The sequence below is a fragment of the Diabrotica undecimpunctata genome, chromosome 4, assembly GCF_040954645.1.
Source record: "Diabrotica undecimpunctata isolate CICGRU chromosome 4, icDiaUnde3, whole genome shotgun sequence".
NCBI lineage: Eukaryota > Metazoa > Arthropoda > Insecta > Coleoptera > Chrysomelidae > Diabrotica > Diabrotica undecimpunctata.
The window spans coordinates 139,774,301-139,795,367 of record NC_092806.1 but is presented as its reverse complement, the minus strand read 5'-3'; the positions used below and the strand labels follow the sequence as shown (position 1 = coordinate 139,795,367).

At 33.2% G+C, this 21,067-nt stretch overlaps 1 protein-coding gene across 3 annotated transcripts in view; it reads right to left on the bottom strand.

The window, feature by feature from the left end:
- The window catches only part of sdt (MAGUK p55 family member stardust), a 419,055-nt gene that overhangs the window by 77,128 nt on the left and 320,860 nt on the right, over positions 1 to 21,067 (bottom strand). For 2 of the 3 annotated variants that reach the window (XM_072530396.1, XM_072530398.1), the window contains one exon: positions 13,867 to 13,995. The exons of the other annotated variant lie outside the window; for it this stretch is intronic. In XM_072530396.1, coding sequence (XP_072386497.1) covers positions 13,867 to 13,995 — 129 coding nt within the window. The remainder of the gene's footprint in view (positions 1 to 13,866; positions 13,996 to 21,067) is intronic. 3 annotated transcript variants of the gene reach the window in all.

The following is a 21,067-nucleotide window of genomic DNA, read 5'->3' as shown; positions in this document are numbered from 1 at the left end:
CGAGAATAATACAAAGATCAAAGGCAAAAGACAAAGAAATTATTTAAATCGAAAAAAAAATAAAAAAGTAGAAGGAATTATGAACGAGATAGAAACAGAAAATAAAAGACACAACTTAAAACCATTGTTCCTAGGTAAGCGAAAACGGACAGCTAATATAGCTATAGAAGCAGAAAAATGGCAGATGTATTTCAAAGAAATATATCAAGAAACGGATAGAGAAGAAGAATGAGAAACAATAACGAACACAGAACAAAATGAAGAAGAAGAAATAACCTATACAGAAGTGAAAGAGAAAATAAAAAAACGGGAAAACGGCGGGAGAAGACGCAATATGTGCAGAACTTATTAAATGCGGTGGGGAGGCACTATACAGACAGATTTATGAACTAATACAAAATATATGGAGCAAAGAAATAATGCCTAAATAATGGCTCTAGTACATTTGGCTTTGGTCAAGAGGAACCCTAGTGTCATATAAACAACAAAAACGTTCTGTTATATTCCACTATGCACCATGGGGACGACGTTTATTCTGTAACTGGAAAACCGGAAATCATTAGAGCATATATCAGCACAAAAAGCAGTGTTGATACCGAAGATAAATTATGTGCACAATATGCTGTGGCACGTTGTAGTAGAAGATGGCCTACGGTTGTTTTGTACAGCCTTTTAAATGTTACAGCAATAAATTCCTTTGTTATTTACAATAATTGTAACATTCCAAATTCCACCAATACCCGACGAGCAGTTTTGACAAATTGAGCATTTAGCCTTATTTGCAACCACCAGAAGAATCGAACCAAAATGTCTATATACCCATACAATAAGGATTTGACTAAAGGAGATATGTCATTTGGATGAAGATGTCGTGCCCTTTCGAAGAACTCCGGAAGCAATTGGGAGGTGTGGTGACTGTGGATGGAAAAAGAATTGTTAAACGAAATATTTTTGTTCGATTTGTAAAAAGTATCTTTGTTTAGAACATGTATAGCCAATTTGCAATGGCTGTAACAATATTCCGGCTTAATTTTATTATGTTTTTGCCGTCTCTTATTTTTTTTATGATAAGTCTTAAGTCTTAGCGAAATAATGTTTTATTTTTGTTTAAGATAGTTCTTGAAGACTGATGTTATATTCTAATTTTAAATTAATTGTAACTTGTTTAGTAAAAAAGAGAATAAATCAAACTATTACAAAAATTGTGGACTATTTTTTGTGCTGAGGTGTTAGTTCTCAAAGGGAGCCGGGAAAAATCCTCAATTCGCTTTATAGTGGAAGGTGTGGAGGTTGCACCGGTTAAATCGATTAAGTATCTGGGAGTCTGGTTGTCGAAAGGACTAAAGTTCGGAGTACACATCCAGAAGACGCTAGAGAAGGCAAACCGAAATCTGGAGGCGTTGATACGGCTGATGCCAAACATTGGAGGCCCAGGTAGCACCAAAAGAAAGGTGTTAAATGGAGTTTTCCAGTCGGTGGTAACCTACGCTGCTCCCATGTGGTGTAGCGTACTAAACACTGCGAAATACGCTAAGCTGATGGAGACTTCGCAAAGGCGAATGCTCCTCAGGGTATCTAGCGCATATAGGACCGTTTCAAATGAGGCTCTATATGTCATTGGAGCGGTGATACCGATCGTTTTGTTGTGCAAAGAGCGAGCGAGAGTGTATGCGAGAAGGATGGATGTAAATATAGATTAGAATAAGAAAAAACGATAGTAGAGTGACAGGGAGAATGGGCGAATGATAGCGGAAAGGCAAGGTGGACGAAGGAGCTTATTCCCGATCTGAAGCCGTGGTGGGAATGTAAGTTCAGCAAACTAGACTACCTCCTGAGGCAGTTTCTGGCCGGACATGGTAGTTTTGGTACCTTCTCAAATAGAATAGGCAAATCTGCCTGGGCAGATTGTACTGCTTGTGGGGTACCGGACAATGTTACTGTTGCTTGCTTTGTTTTTCCAGTTGGTAATCTTAAGTGTTTTCAGATCTTGTTCCACTTGTTCCATGTATCTGAGTTTGGGTCTTCCCTTTGACTTGCTTCCTACAGGTGTTTGCCTCATAATATGTTTTGGTGTTTCAGTCTCCAAAATTCGTTCAACATGGCCCATCCAGCGCAGACGTCCGATCTTTATGGATGTTATGATCTCGGGTTCATTGTATGCTGTGTATAGTTCAAAGTTATATCTTCTGCGCCATATGTCATTTTCCTTTACCCCCTTATATATGTGTCTAAGGATTTTTCGTTAAAATGTGCCTAATAGGTCTCTAATCCATATACATCATCATCATCATTGGCTTTTACAACTCTTCGTGAGTTTTTGCCGCGTTTACTATTGCCTTCCATTGATTTCGATCCTGTGCTATTATTTCCCATGGCCTTACTTCCATCTTCTCCAGGTCTTCCCTGACTGCGTCTTTCCACCTTTTTCTAGGCCTTCCTGTCGATCTTCTACCATCTGGTCTTCCCCAAACACATTGCTAATCAGTCTGTCGTCATCACTCCGTACCACGTGGCCTGCCCATCTTAATCTATTGGCTTTTATGTATCTTACGATGTTTCCTTTCCCGAAGAGAGTCTCTATTTCATTGTTGCATCTGCTCCTCCATTCATTTGTCACGCTGTCCCTGCAAGGACCATATATAATTCGCAGGATTTTGCGTTCCCATACTAATAGCTTATTGATTTCTTTCTGTCTCAATGTCCATGTTTCACTTCCATATGTCACTGCTGGTCGTATTATGGTTTTGTACATTTGGATTTTGGCACGCCTTGAGAGAAGCTTTGACCTCATTAGATGTTGAATGGCAAAGAATGATTTATTCCCCGCCAGTATTCGTATTTCAACCTCCCGTTCTCCTGTGTTTTCACTGGTAATTGTTGCTCCTAGGTATTTGAATTCTTTGACCACCTCAAAATTATGATCGTTTATGGTAATGTTTTGTCTTATTCGCTGTCGTTCCTTTTTTGATACGACCATGTATTTAGTTTTTTCTTCGTTTATTTTCAGGCCTACGCTTAGTGTTGCTTCTTCAAAGTTCGATACTATATCCTTAACTTCCAGTGTTGTCTGTGCTACTGCATCTACATCATCTGCAAATGCGAGAATAATCTTTGCTCCTCTGGCAGTTATGTCTGGTTTGACTCTGGTATAGATTTTTCGCATTGCATACTCCAATGCTAGGTTAAATAGTAATGGGGACAGCGGGTCTCCCTGTCTGAGTCCGGTGCTTATGCCGAAAGCCTTTGAATCCATATACAAGGACCGGTTTTATCAGGGTCTTGTATATTTTGCATTTGGTTTTTCTTGTGATGTTGTTAGATCTTAGATGTGTAATTAGTTTATTATATGTTTTATTAGCGATATGTATTCTTCTCTTAACTTCTTTACTGACATTGTTATCTGCGGTAACTAGTGAACCTAGGTATGTAAAATTTTTCACGCTTTCGATGTTATAGTCTCCTATTGTCAGATTCTGTAGGTTTCTTTGGCCTGTCAATTTACTGGCCTTCATGTAGTTGGTTTTTATTTCATTAATGTTTAGGCCACTGTTTTGTGCCGCTCTTTCTATTGCATTAAATGCTTATATCATCTCTCTTTCGCTTCTAGCTATGATCCCCTACCGTTGCCTGTCAGAATTCAATGGATACCTTCTTAGGCTCTTACTGGAATTTGCAATACGGCAATTAAAAAAAATAAAAATAAACAAAATATGTGAATAATAATAAATGATGTTAAAAAAGCTACAAACAATAGACTACTTCATTGAAATTTAAACAAAATGCATCCAGAGGAGCATTTTTATGGCCGGTATAGTAGACCGTGTGCGACTACTGATCCACAAAATTAAACTGCGTCTACTGACAGGTTAAGTGAAACTTCTTGAAATTTGTGTAGCTGAATACATTGTGATATTGTCTCTATTCTCACGGGAAATTAAAGTTTTGTTGTACATTTTTAGAAGTTTTATTTATTTATTTTATTTTATTTTGTGCAAAAATTAATTAAAATATTGTTACGCATACTTTTTCATGGTACATTAAATACGGAATCGTTCCTAACCAAATTGATTAATTTAGAAAATTAAAGGCGGAAAACAATGGCTTATTATCTGGTACGCAATATTTATCTCTATTTAGTGGGCTAAATTCCAATTCCGTTGTTTCTAAAAAAACAAAATAAAAGGTCTCCAAGTAAAGGTGCGTCTCGCAAAACGGATGTACCTGTGACCGGAAATTCATTTGTTGTAGAGTGAAAAAGTGTTTACTGCCCCGATTTGTCGTTCGCCATGTTTACACAGCACAGGAAACGGTCCAATTTTCGTCCCTAGAGATCGACTTACATACGATTCGTACGGTAAAACAACGGTTTTGATTTAGCATAAATCAGTGCTGCAGATAGATCGATTAATAATGCATATTTATACAAATACAGGATGGTTTCTAATGTGTATGCTTCAATCATTTATTAATATGAACATTTGACTAACGTCTGATATTATCGATTGTCTATATAATGAGGAATACGTGCAAATTCGGTCTCGAACTTAAAATATTTCATGTAAATTCGTCCCGTAATTACTAAGATTTCTGCTAGTGCATGTACAAATTCGGTCCGGCAACCACTTGATCCAAAAAAGGATTTATTATGTTTTGAAGTCACATTGAAATGAAATGAATTGTACTAAGGGCAAACTAAATAACCAAAATTCGAAAATAAATCTAAAAATTTACAATAAGTTAAATTACTATTAGAGTAGGCGGGATCTGTAGAAATTCAGACCATAATGGACATTTTCCATAGGAAGCTATTTTTTTGCTGGAATCCCTTCAGAATGTGCCCAATATCGATAATCACGATATGCGCCAGTCGCAAACCCTGTGCTAAATTTTTTATTTAACAAAATCTGAAAACAATTGAAAATTTCTCATTTTTTTGCTCTTATTTTCGTTTATAATTCGGAAAATATTGATCCTAGAGAAAAATTATAACAAGTTAAAAGTTTCGTTATTCAATTTTACACAATATTTCGTTAGCTATAAATTGATTTTATAAAAATAAATGTTTAAAAATATGATGTTTATTGTTGAAAACATAGCAATAGAAAACATACAAAAAAATGATGTTAATCTTTTATATGTTTTTGACTTTCTAAACTTGACTTACAAGCTCTATATTCCGCCTAGAAAAACTTTTTAATATGTTTAAAACGTGTGCTAAATTTTGTTAAGATCGGTCGGATAGGTTTTGCATAATAATTTTGCAATCCAGCCTACTGGAAAAAAATCGCAAATTTTCAAATTTATAGTAGGCCCTAAATAAGGCTTTCAGATAGTTGCAATTTTTTTTACATATAAACGAAGGCTGAAACTTTTAAACGATTATTGCAAAATTCAAATCGGTTCACTAGGAGAGCCTAGAATTTTTTTTAAAGTTTTAAACATTTTTTAGGCTTATAAACAAATTGAATAACTTTACGAGCTTTAAACATATCCTTCCAAAAAAAGAAAAAGACTTTAAAAAAAATTATTGAAGATTGAGTCAAAATAAAGTTTGTTTATGAATAAAAAAAATTTTTTTCGTTCGCCTTTGTTTTAACAATTTAAATTATTTATTAACAATTTATAAATACATATTTGTTTACTAAAAGTAACAATTTACTTCAATGTATAAATTGCAAGCTTAAAAAAAAATGCATGAAGAAAAAATGCAATTACTTGTTTAACATACAATGTTATTTGAAAATATGATATTTGAAATCCTTGTCGTCCGAGACATCGATTCAAAAAAAAAAAGAGCAAAATATGTTAACAAGAAGCCAAGATAATTCAATTTTTAGCGCGCGCTATGATTTTGAACTCGCCGATTCACATTCCGAGTGAATGTCCCCCACCACCACCTCTCATGCATTCCGAGCGACAGTTTACACGAAAACGGTTTTTTATTTGTCTTTTTTATGAATGTTGGCATGAAGCGCATTACGTAAAACTTTTCATATAAAAAGTACTTGACATGACGAGGTTATTTGTTTAAAAACGAGCCCTCTATCACTTATGGTTACACGGCAAATGTATGCCAACTTTGACCTTCAATATCTCGGCAATCAGTAAGCCGAATGTATCTTTTTTTTTTAAAGAAGCGTCTTTCCATGGTCTTTAAGTGTATAAATTTTGAAATTGATATGTTTAAAGCTCGTAAAGTTATTCAATTTGTTTATAAGCCTAATATATATAAAAAATATTTAAAACTTTAAAAAAATTTCTAGGCTCTCCTAGTGAACCGATTTGAATTTTACAAAAGCGTTTGAAAGTTTGAGCCTTTCTTTATGTGTAAAAAAATTTGCAACTTTCTGAGGGTCTTATTTAGGGCCTACTATAAATTTGAAAATTTGCGATTTTTTTCCAGTAGGCTGGATTGCAAAATTATTATGCAAAACCTATCCAACCGATCTTAACAAAATTTAGCATACGTTTTAAACATATTAAAAAGTTTTTCTAGGCGGAACATAGAGCTTGTAAGTCAAGTTTAGAAAGTCGAAAACATTTAAAGGATTAACATCATTTTTTTGTACTTTTTTTTCCATTTATTGCGATGTTTTCAACAATAAACATCAAATTTTCAATTTATAGCTAACGAAATATTGTGTAAAATTGAATAACGAAACTTTTAACTTCTTATAATTTTTTCTCTGGGATCAATATTTTCCGAATTATAAACGAAAATAGGAGCAAAAAATGAGAAATTTTCAATTGTTTTCAGATTTTGTTAAATAAAAAATTTAGCACAGGGTTTGCCACTAGCGCATATCGTGATATCGATATTGGGCACATCCTGAAGGGATTCCAGCAAAAAAATAGCTTCCTATGGAAAATGTCCAATCCAAAACAGATCCCGCCTAGACTATATAGGAAACCTGATAAATTCTTACTGTAGCTAAGGTTATCATTTACTTCTATTTTTATTTCGATAATAAAAATAATATAATAATTTTATGTAAAGATAGTACAAGTAGGTATGTATGGTTCATTTCAGATGTCCGTGCAGTAAAGGAATGTGCAATTTCCGTTTGAAAACCAGTATTTAATAGGCTCTATAGTAATAAGGGTTTTAAAGAGTCTCCTAGACAATAGTTAATGAGCTTATAATGGTTTGATTTACAAGTGTAAAACGTACATGGGCGTACAAATGGGTTTTACAGAATTTTTAAAAGTTACATATGAAAAAAAAGTATAACTTTTTTTTTATTTTAGCAAATTTTATGTTATAATTAATTGTATAATGTAATTTGCTATTGAGTAATACAAATGTCAGTTTTTTAAGCAAAAAAAATTATTTTATTGACAGTTTCACAACAATCAGTTTACTTTTTCCAGATTAAAAACTTTGTCATCATCATCATATAACGGGGGTCCTACGGCGATTGCCGCTTCCCGCATTTCAGCCTCCATCTTTTCCTATCTCTCCAATCTCCCTCTTCTAAGCCTCTAGATTGCATTGTTTTTGTAATTTCTCTTCTCCAGGAATTTGGTGGTCTCCCCCTTTTCCTTCTTTCTGGCGGAACATACATTAAGGCTTTCTTTGGCCACCGCTCCTCCTCCATTCTCATCACGTGACCATACCATTGTAATTGCCTTCCTTGTATTCTATCTGAAAGAGTATCTCTAATTCCTGTACGGTTTCGTATTTCCTCATTCCTGATTCTTTTCATTCTCGATACTCGACATGACCTTCTAAGATAATCCATTTCCACAACGTCTACTTTATCTCGTTCATTCTTTGTCATCGTCCAACATTCGGCACCATATGTGGTAATTGGTTCTACAATTGCTCTGTATACGCGAAGTTTGGTATGCATCTTTATTTTATTAGACCACAGTAATGAATTCAGTATTCGGATGCATTTTTTCCCTTGGGTTATTCGGTTCTGTACATCTATCTTAACTCTGCCATCTGCTGATATGATGCTTCCTAGATATTTATACTGGTTGCAGCCTTTTATGACTGCGTTTTCAAGCCTCAGATCTGTGGTATTTCCTCCAATTTTTAAATATTCTGTTTTGCTTATGTTTACAGTAAGCCCCCATTTGGCATATTCCTCAAATAATTTCGATTCATATAATTTATATCTTCCTCATCGGTTGCAACCACCACCTGATCATCTGCAAACAACAATGTATACAGAGTTTCTTGTCCCACTTCGATGCCCATAAATCTACATTTATTTCTCCAATTCCTCAATGCTTCTTGGACGTATATTTTAAAGAGTGTCGGTGACAAACAGCATCCTTGCTTTAGGCCTTTAGTGACTTTAAATTCATTTGAGGTTCTGGTTCCAATTTTTACACAACTAACTGCAATTTTAGTACAATTTATATATCGCTCGGATATACGTCGAATCCAATCCGGACCTTTCGTCAATGTGTAATAATTTTATTTTGTACATAATTGTAATAATTCCACCAAGATTTCTAATGTGTCTAAGCCCCACACTTTTTCTTCTTCTTTTATCACATGTTGAATGCATTTTCTTCCCGTTTAAGGCAGTGAAGTTTAGAGAAATTCCATGGTAGTTTTTGCACTGGAGTTTGTCTCCTTTTGATAGATCGGGCATACTTTTCTTTCAGTCGTCGGGTATTTTCTCTTCTTGCCATATGTGGTCGCTACCAACCTTATACAATTTACATATTTTATTTTATTACGACTTTGCTCCAAAATGAATTGTTTTAAAGTTATAAACAAGGAAAGTAGAAAAAAAACGATGTTTTAGTAATTTTTAAATATTTTAATTTTTTTAATAATGTTCCCGACCTATTTGAGAGGAAAGATAAGTCAATTATTGTTACTGAAGTCATCACACAACTTTTTCTTTAAAAATCCGAATGCCACCTCTCACATCCACCTCAAAACAGATCAGGAATGTAATAAAAACCCCCTTGTATAATTCCTTTCAACAAAGATGCATGTACAAATTTTATTTGGTGATTTTTTCAGGCGCAAATACGTTATACAAAATCTTAGAAGTAGAAAATACACATGTCATATTCATTTTACCTGCAAAAACTTTAGGAGACCGACATTCCATATAAAAGAGAAAAAGGAACTAAAGACTTTTCACAGTTAACGAAGCTTAAAAGAAATATATTGTATATTAGAATATGTTTTACCGAGAAGTAAGCAGTAATGACAGAATATTTCGGCGACCTTGAATATATAATAAAAAATGGCGTTTGAAACTGTAAATTGTATATAAGAGGCACAATATAAAATATTTGTAAACTAATTATAACAAAATACGAAAGTTGAGGCTTCCAAGAAAAAAAGTCAAGGAATCTAAAAGTTGTCATACACGCTACGATAAATCGATAACGATTTAACTGTACAGTTCGTCGTTCATTCCACTACCATATATGTTACGATAAATCTTTACGATTTAACGGCACGGCTTCGACTGACGACGACATGTTAGCGGTCGTTGGATTAACATTCGCCTTGAAAAAGATAAAACAGAGGAAAAATCGTGGCATCTGCTGTAAGGACTGACTGATGAAAGGAGAAGTTTATTTGCATGTGAATTTGTTAAAGGAATTAAAACTATTTCCAAAAGATTAGCATAATTTTCCAAGAATGGATAAGAAATGATACTTATTTACATCTGCTGTCTATGGTAGCGCCAATTATCGAAAAGAAAGATACTTTTATGAGAAATTCTATTATACGAACATACACGTATCGATAAAACTGCGCAGTTCCTCCGAGTTCGATAAATCTATTGAAATTTTGTACTGTTCCGTTCGACGGTACCGTTTTAAAAATCATAGAAAACTGTGCAGTTTTACCCCATACACGTAGCGATTATCGGTGTAATTTGAACGGTACAGTTAAATCGTAACGATTTATCGTAGCGTGTGTAACGTCTTTAAGTGTATTCACTCCCTTTTAATACATGGAATTCATATACAATAATATAAGACAAATGTATGAAATGCTTAAATTATTTCAGCAACAGCTAATAGGATACTGATGCTATTTTTATAAAGGATTTGTGTAATGGTATTGGCATTATTAAGTTTTCCCATTTTACTGTGATAAACTTTGATTTTTCAAATGGATTCCCCAGTAAATTTCTATCTAATTGTTACATTTTGTATATATGGAGTGTTACATGAATACTATACATAATTTCTTCTGTATTTTAAAAATTGCAAAATTTACAGGGTGAACAATTTGAAGAAACAAAGTTCCCTATATTAGCGGTAAAACGAAATATCTACAACAATTTTTCATAATTATTATGTTAGTCGCTTCTAAAATCATTCAAGCGTTCCAGGCGTTTGACTTACATTCTATAATAAATATTATAGCCCAAAATTAACAATACTGAACTTGTAATTATTTTATTGTTTTAAAAAATACATATTATTGAAACTTTATTTCATGTTCTAAATGTGCTCCTGCTCACTCAAGAGAGACTTCATATCAATGTTCCAAGTTTCTCGTCATGTTATAGGACAAGGGTTATCTTAAGTCCATAACGAAGGCTCTAACAGCATTCTTTAATTCATCGATGGTTTTTGGTGCTCGTTAAAAATGCCTGCTTTAGCCATGCCAAAAAATGTATGCGTCTGCAGTTGTGTGGTCTGGAGAATGTGAAGGATAAGGAAAGTCAGTAAATCGTGACATGTATCTGCTTGGAAAATGTCGCTGAAGAAATTGACGAATTTCGACAGCAGTATGACAAGTTGCGCCCTCCTGCTGGAAAAATTGGTCTCGAAATGCCAAATTACGTAGATCAGGGATAAAGCGTGTTAAAATTTGTACGTACCTCTGCTGATTAAAAGTATGACTATTTTCTTCGATAATGTACGGACCAATGACTCCGTGTCCCGAAACTACACACCAGACACTCACTTTTGCACTATATAAAGGAACTTCTTGGACTTCATCTGGTCTAGCTTATCGCAGAAATTGATTTGTGCGACGGTATACATGGCCCGACAAATGAAAATGGACTTCGTCAGAAACGATACATTTGTCAAAAATTCAGGATTTTTATACCATAACGCAAGATTTCTATTGCAATATTCCACTCTATTGCGATAATTCCGAAATGTATTTGTTGATGTACTTGAATCATATACGAAAATGCACCTAGTTCCTTTAGGATTCTTTGCAAGGAAGTTTTTTTAAGCCAAGATGCAACGCTGTCCTTGTCTAGCTGCCTTTCGATTTCCAAGATTCGCTCAAAACACGTTCATGGTCATTGTTGATGTCAACTGTTCTGGAACGCCCCGAGTTTCCTTTGCGTTGGAACAATACATTACACGTATTTCTGAACTTTTGAATAACCTTCAAAATTATAGCATTACTTGAAGAACGTTTATTAACCCGTTGTGTGAATTGATAAACGGATTCTTTCAGAAAAGCTAAATAACATGGAGCAAACGTATAATCTAGAAGAATCACTTCAGAATATATGTGAAACCTTTAACAAGATTAGAGAAGAACATCTAATAGAAAATAAAGAGAAGAGGAAAAGTTGGATGAATTTCAATATACTGCAACTCATGTAAGAAAGAAGAAAATCAAAGAATAACAAAAGAATAAACAAAACTATTCAGAGACAAATAAGAACCGAAATACGAAAAACCAAAGAAAATTGGTTAAAAATACAGTATGAAGAGATGTAATTGTTGAAACAAAAACACAATACATTTAATATGCATAAAAAGGTAAAACAAGCAGCTGGTCTTCAAAAATCCAACACAGCTAACAAACTGCAAGATCGACAGGGGAACATCATCACAGATAAAAATCAGGAAATATGCATATCGATCAAATACATACAAGAACTCTTTGATGATAATAGGTCCGAATAACCTCCGTGCTACATACGTAATGACCACGTACCAATCACATGAGATGAAGTGCCAGATCATCTTCTTCTCATAGCGCCATCTCCTTTCGAAGGTTGGCGATCCAAATGGCAATTGTAGTTTTGGAAACTGCTGCGTGAAAGATCTCTACGTGAAAGTCTTCCTACTGATCTTTTGCCCTGTACTTTTCCTTCCAGTATAACTTAAAGTAATTCATATCTTTCGCCTTTCAACACATGACCCAAGTATTGCATTTTCCTCTCTTTGATTATTCTTAGTAATTCTTTTTGTTTACACATGCGACGAAGTACCTCAACATTATTAACTCTTTGTACCCATAGAATTCTCAACATTCGTCTGTATATATACATCTCAAAGGCATCTATTCTTTTTTCTATTTCAGAGTCAATTGTCAAACTTTCACAGCCATAGAGTAAAACACAAAAAACTGATCATTCGGATTCTAAGCTGCAGACTAAGGTCTGATATTGTAAAAAATGTTTTCATGCTCAAGAATGCTTTCCTTGCTTGTTCGATTCTTGATAGGATTTCTTTTTTTGGATTACACTGACTATTGATGTTTGCTCCCAAATATTTTATGGAATTTACCTGTTCTATTATTTGACCCTTGGCATACACATGTACGTTTATTGGTGTCTTTGAAAATACTAAAGTTTTAGTTTTGGAACCGTTTAGATGTAAACCGAACATTTCGCTGTGGTGAACTACCGCATTTATTATATTTTGTAGTTCTTGTGCGTTGCTTGCTATTAAGACGGTATCATCAGCATATCTGATGTTGTCTGTGCTGATTCCGTTAATCTTAATTTCGCCTCGGACCTCGTCTAATTAATGCTTCTCTGAATATAGACTCCGAATACAAATTAAACAGTAGCGGTGATAAGACGCAACCCTGTCTCACTCCTCGTCGGATTTGTATATCTTCGGATGACCAAGATCATGGCTGAAGTCAAAGTTTATTGCTCTACCAAAGAAAACAAAATCCGTATCCTGTAATGATTTCCGGGCCACCAGCTTAATGAGTCACATTTTAAAGTAATTTCTAAAAATCGTTATCAAAGGATATATAGATTATGCGAAGAAAAAATCAGCCGTACACAGTTTGGTTTTCGGACGTAGTAGGTACGAGAGAGGTTCTCTTTAGCATACAAGTGCTATTTCAACGATGTAAAGATGTAAATTGCCATATTTTTTATGATTCATTGATTACCATAAAGCATTCGATACAGTAAAGCACGACAAGCTGATGGAGATATTAAAAAATATTGGAATAAACACCTGTGATCTAAGTATTATTAGCAATCTTTACTGGAATCAAACATCATCTCTCCGCACAGAGGCAAAAGAATCCGATAAATCAAAATCAAACGTGGGGTCCGACAGGGATGTATACAGATACAGATTCTCATGATGGTCGCCAACATCCGAAATAGGCACTACAAGAAGAAGAAGTGTGAATTGATTACACACGTATCGTAGACTTGCACCATTACGTCGCGCCGTAGGCCGATTTCGTATGACCGAAAATAATGTTCCACCAGAAAAATTAGGCCTTACTAATTAATTGTTTAAGGATTACTTGCCTCGTCTATACTAGTAAATTTGGGTATGCCAGCTCGTATAAAGAGACACCTATGTTTTAGTTTCAGTACTGTTTATTTCGGGCTATTCTATATATTAACGAAGATATGAATGAAACAACACTAAAGGTAAAAAGCAATAACTTATCCTAGCCATATCCAAAGAGACAGAATCTATTATGGTAAAAAGAACATAAATATTACTATTCTCTTATTATTTCTCTGTTATATTCTAACGAATTAGAAGAAAAAGGGATCAATATTCTAATAGTTGTAGATTTCTATACATTATTTAAAATTGTATAATATTCCAACGTCAATATTTAATGTGTGTAAGTGGGTTAATTTTAGATAGCAAGCACTGGCTACATTTTTTCCAACTCCTACAAATTACCTTAATAGTTATCGGAGAAGGGTACTTAGGAGTTGTCTTTTTTCTTTCTACGAAATTATCGGGCACGTCAATGGCCCGTTCTTGATTGTCGTCATCGAATGAAATTCCCAATAGTTTGTCGTACCCTACCTGTTATAAGCAAATAACAAAATAAGCAATAACAAAATAAGAACAACATAAACAAAATAAATTAAAAGGTTAGAACAAATAAAATTGTTTATTATACACGATATGTTAGCAATCATGTATACAACAATGTTAACAAAACTTAAGAAACAATGAGTTCATACAAAGGGCAAAACAAAAATTGTTTATAAATAAAAAAAATTTTCAAAACACGAAATACATACTATACACCTGATGCGGAAATGTACTGCTCACGAAGCCCGAAAAATAGTCATATTGCAAGAAGAATGAGGACTTATTATAGTCCATTTCCACCATATTGATAGCACATTATGTATGCAAATCCCTAAACTGTTGATACGAGTGACTCAATGAAAAATAGATATTTGTCAACAAGTTTACAGAAGTATATAGGAAAACAATTTTAATTGAGTATGACCACCAGGTATAAAGGTTGAAGCAGAATAGAATACAATAGTTTTGAGGGTTACTAATCCCTAAATAAAGTTGCCAGTGTCGGAGTGATGGAGATTAACAGGTACTAATGAATTTGCAAGAAATGTGAGATGCTTATTTTATTGGTTATATATAAAATAATTTGTGGCAGTAACAGGGGCCGATTTGTAAAAAAATGAATATTATTTTAATCAAATTCCATTTCAGATTCACTGCTTTCTTCAGAATCTAAGGAATCTTCAACTCCAATGTTAATTATTACCGGTTCCAGCATTGCATCAGTCATATTATCCAAATTCCACATTTTATTTTCTTCCTTGTGAGCATGACTAACAGCATTTTTTCCAATTTTCTGGAGTTACTTTTGATAAGGAATGTTCTAATAATTGTTGTAAGTCTTCTAATTTAAAAGTTTTGTTGTTGCGTCCGACTTCACTCTTTACTTGAGACCATATATTTTCTATCGGATTCAGATCACAGTGGTATGGAGGTAAACGTAAAATAATTACATAACGGTTTAATGCCATTTCATCAATTATATATTTTTTATAAGCTGCTTTATGTTGCCTTACAATAGGTAATAATTCCTTTTTTGTCGAATTCTCCTTGTACTCAATTGCGTGTTTATCAACCATTCGATTATCTCTCCTTTTTTCCATGCCGTTGTTGACAATTTTCTGCTAGTCTTGAATGGTAACTAGCATTATCCCTGACTATGACAGAATTTTTTGGATTAAATCCAACATTTGGTCAAAATATTCTTCAAAAACGTCAGCAGTCATTTCCTCGTGGTAATCTTTGGTTGATTTTGAGGCAAAACTTAATAATCCACCATTGACAAAACCGTATTCGTTTCCAATATGGGTTATTATGAGTCTGCGTCCTTTTCCAACGGGAATATTGTTTATTCCAGTAGATACACCTTCGATGAATGCCTGACGGGAACTTTTCACATTTGTATCAACCCATAGATATGGTACAGTATGACCTTCATTTAGCCAAGTCTCGTCCAAATAAAAAATTGTTTTCCCTTCTTCTCGGTACTTTTTAATAGTTCTTAGATAATCTCGTCTCCAACATACAATGTAATCTTTTTCAATTAAAATGGATTTTCTTCTATTCTTTTGCCAACGAAATCCCATCTCTCTCAATAGTCCCCATAATTTCTTGTTGCTTATGATTGGTAACTCTTCGTTTTCTCTAATTAATGTTTGGATTTTGTCCAATGTTGGAAATTCTTTGTTAAAAAAAAATGAGTGGACGCTGCGTCTTATCATGTTTTTATGTATTTCTTCAATTTCCAAGGGTTTACTCCCTCCACTCTTCTTGGGAGATGAAACAGTTCCTCCTTTTCTTTCTTTTAGGAATCTATAAATTGTTGCTTCTCCAACCCCTGTCATATTTGAACACATTTTAACGATTTCACGAACATAACTTAAAGGGCGTTGATGTAAAAGTGCATCGTGTACATTTAATATTATATTTTTCTCTCTTAGACTGAAGGCACCTTTAAAACTACACTTAACCGGGATAAAACCTGTTGTCGACGTCATTTTTAAATGCAAATAACAAAATATCGACACCAAAAACGTAGGTAGGTAAGACATGAACAATGTACATCTACAAACTAAATGGAAGATGCAAACAATTTCTAATTTATATTATTGGCATAAGCTGTAATGTGGCATAAAACTACTTAAACTATCATTGAAACATTGAATTCTCTCGTTAATCACACGTGTATATTTAACAATAATCGTGGGGCATATATACCACGTTTTTTACGCACAAAAAAGGTATAGCGAGATTGGGCGGACGTAATTTCGGCCGGAAAAAGAGCAGGTACTAAAAGCCGGTAGGTAAATTCGGCCGGAGGTTTTAAGTTGCTTCCTTATCTCATAGGTATTTTCGGCCGCAAATCAAATAAAATAACAGAATGCTTTATATTAAAATATTTCTTTATTTCAATAAAATTACAAATTTCTTCTTATTAGACTGACATCTATCGATGATAAATTCTCTGGCAAATGATTTGAAAGAACGCTTTTAATAATTTTTGAAGGTTTCTCCGATATGTCTTCCTCAGCTTTGCGCTTGCATGAAGTCGTCACTATTTTTCTCTCCAACGTAGTTTCATCGGACTCGTGGTTGTGGATTAATTCACTTCTAGTAACTGTGTATTCCGCACCAATAGTGTACAGTTTGGCTAAACATCTTAAATTTTTCTTTATACACCTCCAACGTACTTCACCACTTTTTAATACGTCCTGTTTACAAAACTGAAACTTTTCTACAACTAGTAAGTCACAACCGCGTGAACTCTTAATTACTGAAACAGATGCCATCGTATACAAATAATATATTTTATGCTTTCTATCGACTAGTAGCTACAAGATAAGTTATAATACTGACTAGCTATAATAATTTTATACCTGTTATTTGTGAATTTTATACATTTAAAGGAATAATCTTAAGTAGGTACAACATAGTTATTAGAATAAAGAGATAAGTAAATTAAAGGTATTTCCGACAGGTACACAGGATTAGGTATTTCCAAATAAATACACAATTAATATTTTACAGAAACTATGAAGCGTAATTACCAATATTTTAATCTCATCGTAAACATCAACCCCTCGGCCGAAATTACCCCTGTCATAAATGGTACCCCTTGATTTATGCAGGTAGGCCAAGGGATTACCGGCCGAAATTACGCCCGCCGGCGAGATTAGTGGACACTTATTTTACAGAAGATTTTTTAAAAGATAATGAGTTGTTGACGGCATCTTAAAATATTAATTTTTTTTATTTATTTCAAAACAAGTATAGGGTGACGCCTATGGTTTTTTGACCTGTTGAGGATTTGCATACATAATGTGCTATCAATATGATGGAAAAGAACTATAGGCCAATAAGTTAGTTTTTTACCCGACACAACTGTATAGTCGGGTTTGACAGTTAAAATGTGTAGTATGGGATATTACCAAAAGACTCTCATCTAGAGATTCATAAATGTTTTAGTGAAAATATTTTTAAATAAACAATCAAAACGCTAAACTCGTTATTTTGTTCATAGCTTAAAAACTTGTCTATTTAAAGATTTGACGTCAACACAAAACATTTTTAAAAGAAAAAGATACACAAAATGACATATTTATACTAAATTAAAATCGGATAATAAGCAAAAAACTTATTGCAAAATGAACAACAAAATCGTTGTTACTGAATACTCTTAAGAACTTTTTATTATTAATTAAAATTTATTTAAATGTACCTGAACTTGAGAATATTATCGTTTTTGAAATGTGTGCCAAAGATGGGCTAGATCGGTTGAACAGTTTTTGCTAAATTTAATTTGTTTAAAGGATTTTTTGGAAAATGAGCTAATTTCTAAGGCTGTTCCAGATAATTTGACTAAATGGATCTCAATAATCCGGTGCTTATTTTCTTCTTTAAAAAGTATACCAAAAACTTATAAAAAAATGTTAAAAACAATTACATTTATGTACACAAAATCATTTATTAATAAATCGCACTTTTTAATCTGATAAACATTTACAATAACTCCGTAGAATTTAGTTCAAATTGAATAGCTAAAAAATACTTTATCTCGTGCATTCAAAAAACAAACTGCCAAGACAATGAAACGTCCAAAGACCCGGACTTCATAATCATGGAAACAGAGATGGAAGAAAAGAGTTTTGAAGAATATATGAGTAATAAAGGATGCAAAGAAAATGATCCAAACAACAGTATACTGAATCCAAAAGAATTAACGAAGCGTTTAAGGTTTAAAAGGAGTAAAACAGATAAACACAAATGGAGCAAACACGAGAACTAGAAGAAAAAGAGAAAATGATTATAATAAAATTACAATATAGAAAAGATGGCAAAAACTATGAAACCTCGTTGGAATTGCAAGTTAAGTAGGGACGACAAGACAAAATTGAAATGTGGTTCTATTTCTGACAAGACTAGACATGAAATATTCGACAACTTTTGGAGAAAAACTTGGGTTAAGAACAAAACTTTTGTAAATACATTAGTAATTGTCAAACCTACAGAGAGACGAAGGGGAGAGAGAACGGGAAATATCTAGATGGCAAATATCGACCGAGTTTTATGTAAACGCTGAACATAATCGAATACGAGTATGCAAAAAGATGTTTTTAAATACATCCTGTATTAGAGAAATTGCCATAAAGAAGTGGGCCAGAGAAACAGTTACAGATAATAAGCAAGTCGAAAAGTAGTCGAAAAGCGGAGAAGCAATAAAAAACTTAACAAACACTTTCGACCAATTACCCAAAATTAAGTCACATTACTGGAGGGCAAATAGTTCAAAATTATACTTGGAAACAGTATGGTAATCAAAAGCACGATTATATAGAGCTTACTGAAAACATTTTTGTGGGGAAAATAATATAAAACCCATGTCAAGAGCCACCTTTTCTATAATGTTCGATCAGCAAAATTTATCTTTATACCAGCCTAAAAAGAATAAGTGCGATGTTTGTGTAGCTTTTGAAACAAAGAATATTTCGCAAGATGAGTACAATTTTCATATTCTGCTGAAAAACGAAGCACATCAAGCAAAGGTTACTGACAAAGAATCAGATAATGTAGTTTTTACAAATGTGAGCTTCTATTTCAAAACAATACTTATCGTACATAATTTCACGATTTACGATCTAAAACACCAGCAAGGTGAATGTTTTTTGTGGAATGAAACAGAGGGTCGGATAACAGCTAATGAGTTTGCAACCATAATAGTAAATTTCTTCAAAAAGAAAGTAGAGGCCAATCCTCATGGTAAACAACTAATTATATTTTGTATAGCGATGGTTGCGTTGCTCAAAACAGGAATTCTGTGTTAGCAAATGCCCTCTTCAACTTAGCAATAGAAAAAGATTTAACTATAATACAAAAGTATCTCCAGAAAGGTCATACCTAGATGGAGACAGATAGCATGCATTCTACGATAGAAAGATTGATTCGAAAATCCACAATTAATGTATCTGCTGACTATACAATAATATGCAAAAAAGCATGTTTGAAAAATCCTTACAGAGTAGAGTACTTATGACATGATTTCTTTTTAAAAACAGTGAATATATAGTAATATAAATTTTATCTCATCAATACGACCTCGAAAATAGTCAGAGATCCCCAGGTAATTGACCTAAAGGCAATTAAATATACAAACAAAAATATATTTTACAAAATTAGATCTTCTGAATTGGAATGGAAAACTGTTCCTGTCAGATACCTGCAAATCCAAAATTTTTAGATGTTGACTCTTTGTCTGTATTATACAGAGCTAGAATTCCCATTAAGAAAGAAAAATATGAGCATTTGCAACAACTGAAGAAAAGTATACAACAAGACTACTATTTATTTTATGATCAGTTACCTCATAAATAGCTTGTGCTTATTTCATTTTATATTTTCTGATTTAAATCAAAATATTAGTTTGTAAAAAGCGTATCTACAACTCTATTTAAAAAAAAAACAATATTTCATCTAAAAATCAAAAATAGAACACACAAATTCTATCTGAGTTGACTAGTAGTATTAAAAACTAATTTCTTGCCAATCGGTAACAAGTTTAATTATTTAAATTAGTTTTTTCGCTCTCCTGTAAAATTTTATAAAATTGAGATACGCACTATGCGAATTACACTGACGATATGTCATTGTTTTCCAAGCGCTCTATTTTGAAACTGTGTTGGATTTTTTGAAGAGCGCGGCTTACACTTTTGTCGGGTATCCTCACTCCTTTTACTCTAATCGGAATGCAAAATCCTCTTTGTTTACAACACTCCTGTTTAAACAATTTTTAATAATAATTTTGTCTGCTAAAAGTTTTATTAAAAACCCGTGAATTTTTTTATAGAAGAGTGGTTAATTTTGGACCTTAATATTATAAATCAACTTGGGGCTATCTTGGTTCCCACGGGTCCTTGAATATTTTTTTTTATTGTTAAAGTTATGTTTTTGAACAGTTGTATAAATATTTTTTAACCATTTAATTTGAATTAATTAATTTGAAAAAGCTTAAAAAGTGCTATTTATTATTAAATCAGTTTGTGCACATAAATGTAACTCTTTAAAACTTTTTTCCATAGGTTATTAGTATATACAGTGTGACCCATTTAGATTGGAAACACCTCTATAAAATTTGTTAACCGATTTTAACCAATTTTTTTTTAATGTCATGTAATAAAAGGTCTATTGCGGAACAAAATATGAAATATTTAGTTAAATTTTCAGGGCAGTCTACGATACTTTTTGTTCGTCGAAAATGGAGAATTTGTATTAGCGATTTTTTTATTAAAAAAATTTCTACGCCACTGGGTTAAGAGTGGCGTCAAATAGCTATGACCAAAAATTTTTTAAGATATATTTATTAATAACAAACTTATGACAACTTAAAATTTTAAAACTTACTAAGAAATAAACACTCTGTATTAACGTTAAAAAACACTCTGTATTAACAGAAACATGGAAACATAATTTTAGTTTAAATCCCAGTTGCCTCTACCAATCCACCATCTAATTGGATACATTTGTCGTAGCGTTTATGAATATTTCTAATTACATTTCTTAGTTGTTGGGG